General features: G+C 35.6%; 1 protein-coding gene across 5 annotated transcripts in view; it reads right to left on the bottom strand.

Moving 5' to 3' along the window:
* The window catches only part of REPS1 (RALBP1 associated Eps domain containing 1), a 79,510-nt gene that overhangs the window by 26,567 nt on the left and 35,039 nt on the right, over positions 1-17,904 (bottom strand). For all 5 annotated transcript variants that reach the window (XM_058566170.1, XM_058566171.1, XM_058566172.1 and 2 more), the window contains exons 2-8: positions 13,395-13,518; positions 11,116-11,312; positions 10,830-10,983; positions 10,194-10,318; positions 9,518-9,680; positions 9,194-9,257; positions 7,907-8,061 (exon numbers count right to left, since the gene is read on the bottom strand). In XM_058566170.1, the coding sequence (XP_058422153.1) occupies positions 7,907-8,061; positions 9,194-9,257; positions 9,518-9,680; positions 10,194-10,318; positions 10,830-10,983; positions 11,116-11,312; positions 13,395-13,518 (982 nt within the window). The remainder of the gene's footprint in view (positions 1-7,906; positions 8,062-9,193; positions 9,258-9,517; positions 9,681-10,193; positions 10,319-10,829; positions 10,984-11,115; positions 11,313-13,394; positions 13,519-17,904) is intronic.

Below are 17,904 nucleotides of genomic sequence, written 5' to 3'. Positions count from 1 at the left end.
CAGCAAGAATCAAAGCAACGGCACCAAAATATATTAGTAGTCGTGGTCTTCTTCACCCCCACGCATTCCAGTTAAAATAAATAAATAAATACTCATGGCAATTTCACTGAAGAATGTTCACAGTTAAGCAGTAAAAATTATTTTTATTAAATATCAGTCCTGAAAACATATCTTTTGAATATTCTGTGTGGCAAAATGGGAAATATCTATAAAGCACTACTGCTCCATATCAAAGTACAATGGTTGTCTCAAGGAAAAGTACTGTGTGATTCAGCTGTCAACTAAACAGGCCACTTTTTCCATGGAACACCATTTTTCTTGAAAGACCAGCTGATAAACTGTAATTATTCAGACTTGAGCATTAGGAAGGCATTTTCTCAAAAATGCATTAAGTGAGCCTGTCACATCAAGGAAAATAATGGTCTTCTATTTGTTACTAATGAGAAAGTCCGAGCTTTCAAGCAAAAATTAGAATATTCGAAGATGTGTATCCATTTTCAGCCTCCCACTGGAACACTGTCAACCCTGCCTCCCTCCTGACGTCCATAAGCTAAAGAGCTTCCCAGTACTTAAAGACTTCTTTGATAAGATAGGTTGTAAAATTAATAAATATGCTTTTTGGATATTTTATAATCAAATGTCCCAACATTTGAAAGAACTGTATAACTCAAAGAACTGACATTTAACGAACTGACATTTTACAAATAATCGATACATTATGTTACAAAGATTCATTCAAAGTGCAAGACAGATCTATGGATTTTAATGTAACAGTACAAACAATTCATTAATATGGTTTCAGCTTTTACACTGCAATTAACCTTTAAGAAATGACCATTTCTTGATTTCTAGTATAGTACACCAAAGAATATCCATAATTATTTGAAAACAGTTCTTCCTTTTACCATGTGAGGCCAGATTTTCTTCAAGTACTAGAGATTGCCAATCTTTCTTCTACAAAGGGCCAGACAGTACAGTCATGCACCATACGACGACGCTTTGGTCAACAACGAACTACACATACGGCAGTGGTCTCATAAGGTTAGTACCGTATAGCCTACGTGTGTAGTAGGCTATACCATCTAGGTTTGTGTAAGTACACTCTATGATGTTTGCACCAGGACGAAATAATCAGCTAATGATGCATTTCTCAGAATGTATTCCCATCATGAAGCAATGCATGACTGTAAATATTTTAGGCTTTGCAAGTTGGCTATATGGTCTGTTTCAACTATTTCACTCTGCTACTGCAGTGCAAAAGCAGCCACAGATAACTTGTAAAGGAATGAGTTTGGCTTGGGTTTCAATAAAATTCTATTTATGGCTACTGAAATTTCAATTTCATATAATTTTCATGTGTCGTGAAATATTGTTCTTTTTTCCCCGATTAAAAAGAAAAAAAAAACACTCTTTGCTTGTGGGCCATCCAAAAACAATCAGCAGACTGGATTTGGCCCTGAGGGCTCAGTTTGCAATCCCTGATATACCCCAAACAAAATAACATATCCTACAGATGGAATGCAGAAGCAAATATGAGAATTGAGCTATCTTCTATTAAACCAGATATTAAAGAGATTTGCAAAAATGTAAAACAATACCACTCTTTACATAATTTTTTTTATTTTGGAGAATGCAGTTATTTTCCTAAAAAATCTACACTAATATGTAAGGGGTTATTATTGTTATTGTAAAATAAAGCAATAAATTTATCAGTTTTAATTTCTAATAGGGTAACTACTGATAGATCTAATCCACATAAACAGGTTCTTTGGGGTCCACAATAATTTTTAAGAATGTAACAGAGTCCTAAGACTAAAAAGCTCAAAAAATTACTGTCCTAGAAAGTCCAAAAGTTATTTCTGGAATAAATGAGCAAAACTACACATTGCTCCTTTCCTACTTCATATACAGAACAACAAATGGCAGTAGAAAAAGAGCAAATTACCTATGTTCTAGAAACTAAGAGTCATGAGTCTGAGTAAATAAAGTGCACCTCCTGCACTTCGGCTCCCTAGAAACACCGTGCCCACAGAGTTAGTCTAAAGCTGTATCCTGACGGAGGCAGGGTGTAGTTTTACTCTTACCTGATGCAGTGTTCCAACCTAGCCTCCCGCTGGAACACTATGTCAACCCTGCCTCCCTCCTGACAGTTCTCTGCCCCTGACATCATCAGAGCCTCAGGGCTGAAAAAGAAGAGCATGAGCCTAAATTATTTGTTAAAGTCAACCCCAAAAGGGCTTTTATGCAACAAGTATTTCCATGTATAAAAGCATGTCTGGAAGACACAACCCAGTGTGATCATACTGTCAATCTACATTTAAAAGTTAGTAATGATAATACTAAATGAGTGCAAACCATATTTTCAGGATCGAACTAGAACATAAAGGCACTGTCAGTAGTTTTCATCTTTCTGGCCTCCAAAGACTGGAAAGTCCACTGATTCAGTTCTGTACAGTGTACCTGCTAAACAACCTCTTTCTTAAAGAACTTCAGTTTTATTCTAGTTTTACAGCCAACCCTCCCTAAATTTCTCTTATTTTCTTAGTATTACACTCAATATACTAAAAAACTGTTTCAAAAATAACTGCCAGCTATTAGTAATCTTATAGAAATACACACACTCCCTAAAGTCTTATAGTTTAAACTTTGCCTTCAAGTAACACAACATATCTAGGAAGAATTCTTCAATGTTGAAGCTTCAACATTCCAATCTCATTTAATAGTTTCATCAAAGAAAAACTATATCTTTTATTTGAAATGTGAATATTATTCTTACAAGAAAAATATTTAAAATAAAAAATAGGTTTGGATAAATTTTAAATCTTCAAGGAAAACTGCAAATGGTACCTTTTTCATTCATACTTAAAAGACAGGGATAAGCAACGTATATGCAGAAACAAATTAAAGACTTAATTTAAGTTTTGCTTTGAATGATATTATATGCATCAAAAAACTATATTCTATTTCCAAAATTAATTCCACTTTTCCCTAATACTCCACAAAATGGAAACTTATTCATCAGTAAGCAGACCTTAAGAAGGTCTGTGTAGAAGTCTATCAGTTTTAAATTAAAATGCAAGATTAAAAAAAAAGAAAGTAAAAGTGTCCAAGATTTGAAAAGAAACAATACATTGACCCAAAATACTAACTAAATAGTATCTGTTGACTTTTTTTGCTGTCCTGATCAACATTTTATAGCAACTGCTATTTGACTCAGCTATTACACTTCAAAGAATATTACCTACAGATATATAGGAGTTACCCATTATCCAAAAATAACTAAAAATGGAGAAAGTCCATTTAAAGTTAATCTACTTAAAATAAGTACTAAAATTTCATAGAAAGAAAAACAAATTAATTGGGGCTTTGTTTTCCAAACTTACACAAAATATTGTAAAAATGAGTGTAAAGAACACAGAATAAAGACATTGCAATTTTTGGGTGTAATCTGGTGGCAAAATTAATAAAAGCATGAATTCAGTGGGTGAACATTTATTGAGGGCCTGTACATAACACAGTAAATAAAGATACAGCATTGAGCAAGAAGACAAGGCTCCTGTTTTCACGGAGTTCTCTTTCTAACAGGAAGACAGACATCCTTCACTTCACTTTCGACTTTCACAACACATCGTAAAGAAAAAAGGTCATTTCTGCAAAAAATAATTAAGGGTATCATTAATTATTCCCAAAGACTCTTACTAATCCACTGATATTTAAACTATAACCTTTTAAAGACCCTACTGTGTCCTCCTTGTAGAGATTTTCTTATTCAAGTGTTATCTAGCCTTGTCTGTCGATGTCTTTGCCAGGAAATCGAGGAGTTCTAATTATTTTTACCATTTTCATTAAATGGTGCATCTTTGGCAATATTTGCAATAGTACTGATTTGTGGGCTACAACACCCAACTATCTGGAAAGAAACGACACTAGGGTTAAAAATGTACATGTGTTTGTATGCAGGGGCCTGAGAAATAATTCCTGGAGTGGAAACTTAGCGATGAATATTAGTATGAGTTTTCTTTATTTTTTCCTCTGCAACTAAAGGCACTTGGAGGGCCGGCCCCATGGCTTAGCGGTTAAGTGCACGTGCTCTGCTACTGGTGGCCCAGGGTTCGGATCCCGGGCGCGCACCGACGCACCGCTTCTCTGGCCATGCTGAGGCCGCGTCCCACATACAGCAACTAGAAGGATGTGCAACTATGACATACAACTATCTACTGGGGCCTTGGGGGAAAAAAAGGAGGAGGATTGGCAATAGATGTTAGCTCAGAGCCGGTCTTCCTCACAAAAAAAAAAAAAAGGCACTTGGAGAGTCAATTTTCAAAAGAAAAAAAAGATTCGGGGTTCTTTGTACAAAACAAAGATGTATGCATCTTTTTTTTGTAGCACTGTTTTAAAGGTAAAGCCAGGAAACCAACCCAAAAATCCATCAACAAGTAACTGGTTAAATCAAGGCACATTCATATTATGGAATACCTTGTATGATAAAGAATGTGACAGCTCTATATGTGACCAAGTGCAAAGATGTCCAACACTATAAGAAAAAATATCAAGGATGTATAGTGTGATTGCACTTGTGTAAAAACAGATATCTGCATTGTTACTTGTGTAGGTTTTTATACGTTAAAATTTTCTGCATGAATACAAGAGAAACTCTTAACAGTGATTAACTCGCATCGAGCTATGGATTTTTGGTAAACTATTCATAAAAAGTCTCTGGCTTTTAAAAGTATTCATACTGGAATACTGCTAGGAGTTTGGGGATCTAGGCTATGCACCATGTCAATGAGAAGAAACATGCTCAAATTTACTCTGGAAAGCACTGATTATGGAGGGGGAGACAGAATAGGGAGCAAATTCCTTTCCCTCTTTGAGCATCTCAACTAGATATTACTGAGTTGCTCATGTGAGCAGTGTGATGTAAAGACAGAAAATAGTTTAAAAAACAAGTGGTTTAGCTATTTAGTCATTTTTAAACTGTGAACGCCCACACATGTACTCAATCTGCACCCTGCCAGGTGCTGAGATGCCAGGACCAAGACTAACCTGGCGACTACCCACCCAGGAGCCTCGAGTTCTAGTTTACGAGAGAGAGACTTACCAAATAATCACGAAAAATATACATAAAATCGAAACTGTGCTACAAAGGAGATTCTTTAGAGACTGAGTTAAAGATGTATAGCACCTCAACATGTTTGTTTTTACCTTAATCTTTTTTTTTTTGTTTAAAGACAACCATTATTAGAGGATGAACATTCTTTCTTGAATTCAGCTTCAGAAAGCTGTTTCTGCAGATGAATTTTTGTATGCTTTCTTTTGTAAGACAACAAAAACCAGGTTTCCCTTTTTATTCACTCTAGTTGCCAAATTCAGTGCTGATATTAAATATTAAGTATTTAAATTCAGGTCCACATAAGTACTCCTACCTATGATCCTTAGTTGTTCTGTTTTATCTGCTATTTAATCCTACAAACTTGTTAAGATGATTTTGGAAAAAAATACACATTTACCCCAGCCATGTTTCCATGCCTACAAAAATCCTAGCTTGTTACTCCAAGCAACTGTAACTCAAGTCACCACTATACATCATCTGTTTTTCTATAAGAGCTATTTAAATTGTAAACACAGAATACTTGTGGAGCTAATATTTCAGTATGTCCCAATATCACAAATTTATGATAACAAATGACTATACTTTCAAAGACAGAAATATGTCAAGAAAAAGTTCCTACTTTAAAAATGGCACATATTTACATCAATTCACTCAAAAATTATGTACTGAACAATTTAGTACATGCCTGGCAAACTGCTAGGTCCTCAGGATACTACAACGAATACGGTACGTTTCCTATTTCTTAAGAAGCTCAGAGTGTAGTGGCAGAAAGAGAGAAAAAAGAACAGGATTCAGCGTGATGTGTGCCATAATAAACAGCATGTAGGAGATGCTATGAGGGCTCAGAGAAGACCAAGATCATCTTTGCCTGTAAGTCAGAAAGGCTCAATAGAGGGGATATTTAGGATTCTATATTCAAAGGACTTTGTGTCATATGAATCTCAGGCTTATGCCAGGTAGGAGAAAAAAGATTAATTGGTTCCCCTCACCCTAACAAAACTCCAAATTTATCATTTATAAGTAGACAAAGCAGATTTGAATCTAATATTGTGCAGTCAAAATGTTTACAATAAATTTGATCAGAAAACCATACAATACTATTCTGGAATGGGAAAAAACCATCTGAATCTTTGATATTTTTAAAATTAAAGTTGGCGCAATAGTGTACAGTTATACTCAGGCAAAAAATACCAGTGTCTCTTCGCTAAACAGATCTAACAGGCGTAAAAAGACAAATGCCCAGAAAAGAACTTCTTGAATCATCAGCCTTAAAATTCAGGCAGTAGATCAAGTTTACAAAGAACTAGATTTTATTTAAATTAAATAAAAGAAAAAAAAGACTCCACTGACTACACACAAAAACCAGATGCACCAATTTCAATGTAATAGATAACAGAATCAGACAAGCCTCTAGAAAATGGTGTACAACAGAATAAGCTTGACTTAAATTATTTTCTTGTATGGGTATGCTATCAGTTTTCAAAGGACTAAAGTCAAAGAAAAACTCCAGATACAAAGCCTAATTTTTACATCAATGACACAGCAAGTCTGTAGCTACCACAATTTCTCCCCTTTTGGCTACTATCAAAAAAGCTAAACAAAGAGGTTCTTTTTGTTTATTTCTTAATTAGGTAAACCAAACTACTCTGAAGTAAATTACCTAATAAAAATACTTAACGTTCAGCTCAAGTTAGAGGTTAACTGATGCCTAATAACAACCTGAAATAATCAGGAAAATACTAAGATTTTCACAGGATAATGTTTCTAAAAAACTAAGATCAACTTTAATTTTTTTAATCAAGGTATTGGTTGATAAGGGGTCAGTGTACAATTCAAGTCCTGAAACATGAATGGCATCAAACCCACATTTCACGTGGAGAAACAAAAGGAAAAAATAGAGTAAATGGTTAGAACTTGCCCAAGGTCACAGGAGTAATTAACAAACTACAAGCACACTCAGATTCCTAACTCCAAGGAGACAGTTTTCTTCGTGACAGTAGTGACATGCATATAATTCCTTCTGTATAATTTAGACAATAAAGTCAGATCATATGCATTTCTGGCTTAAACAGATGCTGTCTAACAGGTAAATGCCCTTTTGAGAGCCAAATTCTGTTTTAACTTCTCTTTTAAAAGTATGAAATTCCTTCCATCATATTCAGATAGGAAAACTGAAGACAATAATTTAGTTTTAATCAGACTCATTAAGAATTTAACATTAGATTTGCTTTTATTCATTCACAATTAAAGAAAAACGTACTCATTTTTTACCCCTTATATTATTTCCCTTTGAAGAAAGATCCCCGTAAATATGAGCACTTACAAAAGCTTTCTTGTAAACATGATAACAAAATAGCATAATCCACAATCAGACACAAAATTTCCATATTTGGAAGAAAAGAGTCTGAAGAAAAGAGCTTGGCCTTTTAAAGGAAAATGCTTGTGGATTGCAAAGGTCTAATGATAAACCAGGCATTTCTCTTGAACAAATTAAGATGCAGTAAATGGAAAAAGAAAAATGTTGATAATGAAGATAGGCTACCAAGTTCAACCTGTACGTCTTACTCCGATGGCAAATCTACATGCTCTTGATGCAACGTTGAAGCTCTTAGGCTAAGTTTTAACATCTGTTTTGAATATGGATATGAATATGGAAATGAATATGGCACATTTCCATGGTACAGGTGAAACTCCCGGGGATGCATCACACACATGTGATAAAAGTTTGCTTTAAGAAACAAGTGTCATGTTTATCAAGGCATGCAATCAGGTCTCTTCAGCTTCCGATCTCACCTGCTGAATCTTCCAAATCAATCAGTTTGGGCATTAAGCTTTCAGGGAGTTTCTCTGGTAAGTCGTAGCCATTCTTCCTAGCAACTACCAGATGAAAAGCAGCACAAAACTCATCCAGTGTCAATGCTCCATCTTTATCAAAGTCTGAGAGCTCCCTAGAAAACAAACTTATTATGAATACAATCACATTCTTCCTTGGATCCCTTTATGTCTCAAAAAAGAAGAAAAAGAAATCCTTTCCCAGAAAAAGTGCAATCAATAATTTTAAAAATTCCATAGATGGGAAGATGTGTAATAAAACAAATGTAGCAAACTGTTAACTGTAGAATCTAGGCAGTGGGCATATGGGTGTTCAATGCACAATTCTTGAAACTTTTCCGTATGCTTGAAATTCTCATAATAAAGTAAAAATAGCCCCATAAATAAGGTCACCAAAAAATGACCCTTAACTCATATGCATTTTTTCTAACAGGATTTAGTGAAAGCCAGGCTCATTTAATAAATCACTGAAATTTTTTAAAACTTTGTTTTTATTGTTATCAAAGTTCTACATGTGTGCACTTTAAAGCATCCAATAGAATTATAAGGCTTGATACAAAAAAACAGCAGCCCTGCTGTCCTTCCTAGATGCAAAAGCAACCTTAAACTATAAATAGGACATATATATTGCTAGTTCCTGATTTTTCAGTTTCAGGCATTCTCTACCTACCTCCTGCTATAGCACTCTATGCTATTAAAAACCTACAAATAAAATAATTTAGAATATAGAGAAATAGATTGATATAAAGTGGAAATAACATTGTTTATCTGATAATGGTTTTCAAAAAGTAATTTGTGATTGTAATTTGTGTTTTAATGGCTAATTCCAACTACATAGCAGCTATCCTCAGTCTTAGTCTGTATTTAAATGGGAGGTAAGTACTGTTCTTTAACTCATGGCTTGGTATAGGCCTTATTAAACTTGTATAGGACTTAAAAAATAAATGGGATAAACATAACTATGTATGAGCAAACTAGCTTTTATTCCACACATTTTGCTAGCAACAAGAAACAGTTGATACAGTGTAAAGAATTTTAGCACTTTTAAAAGAACTGCTGTGCCAGTATCACTTATTTCTTTTCTAGACAGTGAGAGAGAAACCGACTATTGTAAGGCAATACTGAGTTCTTTAAGCACATTCTTGAAAGGGTTAGCCCAGTAGTTCACTTTTTAAGGTTAAAAATCTACCTGCTGGAAACTCCTTTGAAACAACCCACAGAACCCAACTAATGACAGACCACACTTACCAAATGTGAGAAAGTTCAAGAATAGGAAGTTTTGATTTTGTAAAAAACTCTTTAGCTGCAGATCCTGAAATATTAAAACAGTGTTGTTTAATGTTATTCTGAACTTACAGATCTAAGAATAAAATGTGAGCTGTCTTAAGACTTTTTTCACCAGGAAAAAAGTAATCTTAACATGTTTTTAGTGATAATCAACTCTTTTGAGACAAACAATTTGAGAATTAATTACCTTTTATAATCTCTGACCAATAAAAATCATGTCTTGGAGATTACAAAATTGAGACTTAGTCCTGTCCCATTTAGAAGAATTTGTTTTTAACAACTCACCTGGAATAAATCCGTTTAGATCAGGCTGAATGGTTTTAAATTGATTTACATAATACTGTCTTTGTTCATCTGTTATTTTCCAGGGATCATCATAACTACTGGATTGCCTACGAATCTCATTGGCAGTTGTAGCTGATGCTACAGTTCGTACTGTTGTCTGGTCCTGTAATGAAACATTTTTTCCTCAGTACAGTATCTATTTCCATGATTATATGGACCAAGATTGCTAGGTGACTTATCTTTGAAAGTAAAACTTACTTTTTGCAGACCTTTAAAATATAAGAAGTCTTCACAAACTCATCAGCAAACCATACATTTATTATAATCAGGTTATTGAATGTTTCTGCACAATGATTATATAAATATGTAGAATGATAGCAATATGTAAGCAACAGAAAGTTATGAAAAATGTGCTAAGAAAGCCAAGCAAATATATTTCTAGATGCAGAAACCTTTCAAAACTTCACTAATGAATTAGAAAGAAAATCAGCCAAAACTTTTAGTAAAACATTCCAACAATAACAGACTTGAAGAAGAGGCACAGAGCCAAGTTCTGTTTTTTATAAAAGAGTGAACTTGCATTTATAAAATTTGCAACAGCAAAATATAAAAACAATGACTGCAGCAATACTCTGAATGAAGCAAATCAAAATGCAATACGAATAAAATGTCACACCTGGACAGAAGCAGGATGCATGGTTAAAAGAGCACTGGTTGGTGGAGTATCTGCAAAACTGACCCAGTTTTCTTGAGGTGGAGGTGGAGAATGCCCGGACCACACTGCATCACCAGCAGAAGGAACTAAAAGCAGAATGGGTAAACACGCTGACTCACTTTTGAAGGAAAGAATCAGTTACTAGGTTTTTAATTGTAACAAATCACCACACACATACTATAAAAGTTTTCTTTCAAACTCTAACTTTGAAGAAATGTTAATTTCCAAAACGGAATCTTTTCTGTTAATTTACAATTATGCCACACTTAAATCTTTTTAATTGTTATAGTGTTTTCCTTGCCAATACTGAAACTAATATAATATATACCTAATATTCTAGGAAATAATTATTTATTCATTTTACCTTCAGAGTATCTGATATCTATATACTTTTGTCTAAGCATCACAGATACAAGTAAATGCAATTACCATTGTTCTTCAAAGTGATATATCTACTTATAAATTTTCATAGCTGGCTTTTGCTTCTATTTAAGGCACTTAAAAACTGTCTTGGAGGAAACTCTTAAAGGAATGTTATCAAGTTTCCTTCAATTTACAACTCTTAATAAATGTTACTTCGGGAGAATTTTGAAATACCTGATTGTGCTTCACCAAAGGGAGACCAAAACGGTCCCGGTCCCGCAAGAGGCCTCTCATTATTTCCACCGCTGGGATGGCGGCCATGCTTCCTCCATGTGTGTGGGGAAGTTGGTGGGGACTGCTGTGGTGAAACTACTGGGGACGCAGGTTCCTAGAAAGAATATTATTATTTTAAAATTTAAATTTTAAGGTAACATTTTCATTATTCAGGTACTCAATAAATGTTTTAGTGTAAGCATCTACACATGACATCAACTGATAACATTTACACGCACGTGGTTACCTGTTGATCTGCAGATGTACGAGGTTGGACAGTATCATGGCTTATAGATCCCTTTTTCACTTGCCCCCTGCCAGGTGGTGGAGGAATTACACCAGAATAAGACCCTTGATTTTCAGAATCTGAAGAATATGAGGCTGCATGACGAGATTCCTGTTCATTCTTTGAAGCAACAAATCTTGGCAGAGGAAGGTCCTTTACTGTTAACCACAAAAATAATTACTTTAAAATAGAAAAGGACGCATATTAAAAACTGAAATAAGCGATAAATTAGATATCAGAAAGAATTTTTGCAAAAATTGATATAGAAAACAGACACAAAACGTTTATCACTACAAAATTTAGACCATCATCTCCCCTAGACTGTTCAGGGAGACTCTAACCTAGAAAGAGGCGGTAACACCAAACTGTCCTTCTAAGGGGTTATATATAACAATAGTTGTTTTAAGCGTCCATTGCATGTCTGGTCCTATGCTTGCACTTTATATTTATCTCATCTCACAACCATATCAATCCTGCAAAGTCCCTATTTTACAGATAAGGAAACTGAGATGCCAAGGTCACTGACAGTAACTGACAGTTAGGATCTGAAGCCAGGTCAGTCTGACCCCGAAACCTGGGCTGTTTCTACTCACACTGATTCTTTAAACTAAGATGTTAGTGCTCTAAGCAAAACACAGAATATGTCACTAAGTTTGAGACTGGATTAATTTAGACAGTTTCGTGGCAGAAATTCCTGAAAAATCTGAGGGTTCACCTACCAAAGACAGTACAAGGTGTTATATCGATTCACTTTAGTCTGGCTTATGATACTCCTCCAGGCAAATACTCTACATTCAATTTTAAATACAGAAGAAAGATAGGAGACTGAGAACTTCTCTGCAGGTCAATCATAACTCACACTTTTGGACTAGAAAAATACAGCAGCAGAATTATTTTTAGAAGAAAGTGTACTTCCCTCCACTACGATTATCTGCATCTCTCTTTAGAATCTCTAAACCAAGGAGGGGAAATATTAAGCTTATTCAGTATTTACATAAAAGAATTCAAAATTACCTGAAAAGAAGGTAAACTCTCAACTCTAGAAGAATGATGTGTGGCAAACCAGAGATCCATAATGAAAACTTCCCGCTGACTAATAAATTGAGCTGGTACTTAAAACTATTTCACAGGGCCGGCCCCGTGGCTTAGCGGTTAAGTGCACGCACTCCGCTACTGGCCGCCCGGGGTTGGGATCCCGGGCGCACACTGACGCATCGCCTCTCTGGCCATGCTGAGGCCGCGTCCCACATATAGCAACTAGAAGGATGTGCAACTATGACATACAACTATCTACTGGGGCTTTGGGGAGGAAAAAAAAAAGGAGGAGGATTGGCAATAGATGTTAGCTCAGAGCTGGGCTTCCTCAGCAAAAAGAGGAGGATTAGCATGGATGTTAGCTCAGGGCCGATCTTCCTCACAAAAAAAATAAATAAATAAAATAAAATAAATATAGTGATGGAAAGTGCTCTCCTAGGTATCGGGGAAAAAAAACTATTTCATAAAAATTCTAACATTACAGAAAACCTCAAGTTTTCCCTTTCCCCTTTTCCCTATGAAAATTACAGAACTCTCTGCATTTAAGTGCCAACCATTACAGAATCTCCATCTACTTTTGGTATCAAGAAGCCTCCAAAGTTAAAAAAAAAAAAAAAAAAAAAGAAAAAACGAATTGGCCTAGGTGACACTTAAAAGGCAGTCAGATATCTATAACTAGGTTTTAATCTGCTAATATTTTAATATTATCTCTATCTATTTAATATGGTCTCTCGTCAGAAAGTTCTGGTTAACTAATATTTTCTAATTTCAAATGGAGATTTCATAGTCTTCCCAAACAAGAAAATACCAAGTATAATGTTGTTTTATACTTAGTTAGTAGAAGAATATAAGGCAGGCATACATGAAGATGGTCACTACAATCCATCATTTACCTTGATAAAATTCATCATCTAAATTCTTTCTAAGCAATTTTTAGTGAATTAATTCCGAAAAATTGCCATTTTAACAGTTTTTATATTACCATCAAATATGTAGGAAGTACATATATGCCATAACAGATTTAAGACATCTATTTTTCGAATATTCACAAATGAAAAAAGCATGGTAGTGAGAATGAAGTCATGACATTCATTCAGGGTCACAAATGCCACTATAAAATCAGGAAAACTCAGTTCTACTGACTTCACTTCATTTGTGTTTAGAAGTCTATTTTCCTTTCACTTACTAATGTGTTCCATATTTACCTGTATTTATACTTTCCACTCTCAAAGGGAAGCCAGACTGGGCAACAGCTACAAGTTTCAAAGCAATATAGAACTGACTTCTTCCAAAATAACCAAGTCTTGTTGCACCACAAAGCTCCATAATCTATAAAAGAACACAACGTTAACATTAAGATTTATGACAAGAATTCTCCAAATAAGCAGTAGCTAACTCCTGTTGGTAACTTCTTCAAAATACATAGCTGACATACAGTTTTTACTCTCAACTGATGACCAACTTCCTCAAGTTTCAGGTTTCCATTTTTGAAAATAACAAGGCACTGACCTGACAATAGAAGGTCATTGTTCCATATGATAAGCAATTTTATTAGACTTAAAAAGTCATCTTTTAGAAACAATGTATCATCCATTCTTCTTCATAAACATTGTGCATACAACAGGGCCAAAAGTTCCTGCAACTTGGGCCAGCCCCGTGACTTAGCGGTTAAGTGCGCGCTCTGCTGCTGGCGGCCCGGGTTCGGATCCCGGGCACGCACAGATGCACTGCTTCTCCCGCCATGCTGAGGCCGCGTCCCACATACAGCAACTAGAAGGATGTGCAGCTATGACGTACAACTATCTACTGGGGCTTTGGGGGGGGGGGAAAAGTTCCTGCAACTAATAGATTATTAAGCAGTCATTTAAAGTAATAGTCATAAAATGACATATTAAGTGGAAAAAAGCAGGATATATAATTTTAACCACATAAACACAAATTTGAAAACAACCAGATATATAAAAATTCTAACAGTAATTTTGTTAGGTGACATTAAGAATAGGGTTTTTTCCTCTCATTTTCCAGATTGTATTTAATGTGGTTATACTACTTTTCTTTAAAACAACAATTTTTGTTTGTTTCCTTTGTATTTTTAAAGCATCAAGGCTTTCAAGGATCCACACTGATCATTCTAGTCATTCAACAAGTATTTCCAGACTGGCTACTACAAGCATCAGACTAGAAAAAACAATTTTAGGTTATGAGATTAAATTATAGCTCCAAAAGCTGGAGTATATGTCTACTATACAGACATTATAAAGTAATCTTAAAATAAGCACTAAGTATCCTTGTCTAAAGTTGTCAAAAAATATAAATACTTGTGGAAAGGGAGCATATTTAATCTATTTTCTTTTCCCAAAACACTCAAAGGAAGATTAAGACGCCTGAGATGTTGTGGTATTAAGTCAGAAGTATCTACTAGAATTGCAGAAGAGCACCATCAACGTTAAGCAATGCACCACAACAGCAGCAGCCACGTGTTGACACGCACAAGAAAAGAAGACAGTCATTTTTGCTGTGACTGATCAGTACTGGAAGAAGTTCCTGTTTCTGCCACTAAGGGGCATCACTTCTGTGTAAATTTAAAAGGGCAAGCAGGCTAGAGAGGCAGCTTTATACTAAGGGAACTATGAGAAAAAGGAGGGCCACACAGCCCTGCAGGCTAAGCAGGCATTTTGTTATCATTATTGTCCTCATCCACTACCCTTTTCTGCCCACTTAGCACCCCTTGAGAGATCATTACACATCTTAGATACTTTTGCTTATAAAACAAAGCATCTAAAATATACCAGGTATATGCTAGATACAGGGAAGACCTAAAAGGAAATCACAAAATATTCTTGTTACATACATTGTTTCAGGTGCCTGTGGGACATTAAGGGGAGACACCCAGAGAAGTCAGAAATGCAGAGGAAGCGTTCAGAAGAAGGGAGCACGCTGTGAAGATGTGCTCTGTACTCGGGAATCAGACTAAAGTTGGGGGTAAATGAGATTGCCCGCAAGCCACCAAGCCCTGAACAGGGAAAGGAAGCTCTGGAGAACATCAGACCTAAATGCCAGGTGTAAAAAGGAGCCTATGAAAAAGGCAGTGGAAGAAGTACCAGCAGGAAGTTGGAGCCAAGGTGGAAAGAGGTTTTGGAAGGTGGGAGCAAGCCTTAAAAGAAGCGATCTTTGTATATACAGATTTATGTACAAAAGCGTTCAAAAGGAGAAGCAACCCAAACTTACCACAAGAACAAAAGAGATAAAATTAATTACAGAACAACCATATAATGAAAAAACTATATAGTCTTTAAAACTCACTGCTTACAGCATTAACGTTACGAAAACAAAAAACAGGATCCAAAGCAGTATGTACATAAGTATAATCCCAGTTTTATTAAGATATGCACAATATAAACGGTAGCAAACATGCCAGTGTTTATTTCTGGGTGCTGAGATTAAGGGATATTTTTGTTTTCTTTATACCAGTCTGAATTTACTACCAAAAATATATATCATTTAATCAGAAAATTGATAAATAATTTCCAAAAAAGAGAAACAGTAGGGCCAAATACAAAAAGGGAGAAAATGCACTCTACATTTTGCAATTAGGAGGTTTTTCTGCTTGAGCAGTGGTAGGGTAAAATCTAGTTTGCAGTGCTTAAGGAATAAACAGGAGGAATTTAAGTGGAAAGACAAGTACAAAACAGGTTAAGATGCTTGGCTCTGAAAGGAAGTTTAATTGTGCTTCTCCTAAGGCTCAGATAATCAGCGGAAGAATCTGCACTAGAAACCAGGTCTTGTGACCCCAAACCCAAAGCTCTTTCCACGGTGGGTAGGAGAGCAAGGAAGGATACTCTTTCTACGATCTCAGACATAACAAAATTTTAAGAATTTGTATGCCAAGCTGCTGCCTCAGGAAGCAGGAAAGAGGTTTTGAAAGGGGAGATAAAAGGGCTCAAAGGCAATATTTGCAGTTATTTCTCCACAGCTGATCCTGGCTGCACCACCTAAGAAAATCACTTTGTGGCCCAAGTCAGGCATGCAGGTCACGGATTCTCTCTCTAAGCTACCCCAGCCAGAGAGAGAAGGCAAGGCCCTTGGAAGAGGAGAGGAGGCAAGGAGCTGTGATATGCAAATTCAAAAAAAAAATTCCTGATGAAACAGTATCAACAAGTCTGATTTGTCATCACAATCTTGTGAATTAGACAAAATTTGTCTCTAAAGAAATATTTGGAACAATTCCCAGAAGCAGGATTGCTGGACCAAAGTACAGATCTTTCTCAACTTACAATGCTGAAAATATCCTAAGTCGAAAATGCATGTAATTCACCTAACCTAACATAATAGCTTATTAATTAATACCCACAGAGATCAGTGTGACTAGGGAATCATTCTATATCATTTACACAGTACTTAAGCAAGTTACCTAATGTCACTGTGCCTTAGTTTCCTCATATGTAAACTAGGGAAATAACATACTACCTCATATGGTTGCTGTGAGGATTCCACGAGACTGTATTTAATAAAGCACTTACAACAGTGTCTGGTCCACACAGATCATTATTACTACATTTTATATACTACCCTGATCATAATGTACTTGATATAGTCAGGGACTTTAGAGACTAAGTCATTTTTGAAAACCACATGTTCTTGAGAGCCAAGAGCTAATGCCTTTAAGCACCAAAGGTTTTATTATAATTTTTGATTAAGAGTCATCTAAAATATAGGACGCTCTCATGCCTTCATAAGTATTTTGAACTTCTGGTTTAAGGAAATAATTTACCTCCTCTCCCTTTAGAAATCTTATTAAAATTATATTAAGAGAATAAACCCACAAAAACAAATAAGAGGGAAGGGGGAACAATGAACTGACAGGAAATTTCAATAAATGTTAGCAATTAAAAAGTGGAGGGAGTCATGCCTAATGAAGTAGGTGGAAGAAATTAGTGCCAAGAATACCCATGGAGAAGAATCAATTTGCCCTGCAAAATCCAGGGACTCATCCAGAAATGCTTTGTAGGACTAAGGGTGAGATTGGGACAGAAGATCCCAATCTCCACTGTTGCTCACAGAACATCAGCAACCACGCTTTACCCTCCCAACAAAACACACAAATCCTCTCTCTGAAGAATGAAATGTCAGGGAAGTATGAGGACAGCTCCCATAGGCAGGAGTGGCTGCCCTAGAGAAGAGCCTCTGTTTCTAACACCTAGCAATGCAATTAAGAGTCAGCCTCTGACCCACTCCTCCTAATGTGAGGCAGCCTTTTTGAGGAGCGATGTCCAAGTACACAGAGCTTAGTGAGTTTTTCAATTGCCTTATTAAATATGAACAGGTTACCAAAAATCAACAAGCAACTGAGGAAAGCCTATAAAACGGAGAAGAAATGCCAAATTTACAAACAGGAAGAAAAAAAATCTGGGGAAAAGACATAATTCATGGAAGAAAGGGCACTTAAAAATACTCTAGTGAGTATCCTCTGACAGATTTAAGACTATATTGCATCCACAAAACAAGAATAGAATACTATGAAAAAGGAATAGAGAACAAGACATATGGAAATATACAAAGTTCAGTAGAAATACCAGAAGATAAAGAAAAATTTCTCCAGAAGTAGAAAGAGGAAAGATGAATTGGAAAATATGAGAGAAAAGAAGCAGAGAATTAATCTATAAGGACTGAATTTTTATTAAAATGAGGTCTACAAAGAATGCAGAGAAAATAGAA

The sequence above is a fragment of the Diceros bicornis genome, chromosome 23 (genome assembly GCF_020826845.1).
Source record: "Diceros bicornis minor isolate mBicDic1 chromosome 23, mDicBic1.mat.cur, whole genome shotgun sequence".
NCBI classification, from domain to species: Eukaryota; Metazoa; Chordata; class Mammalia; order Perissodactyla; family Rhinocerotidae; genus Diceros; species Diceros bicornis.
This window is presented reverse-complemented; position numbering and strand designations above follow the sequence as displayed.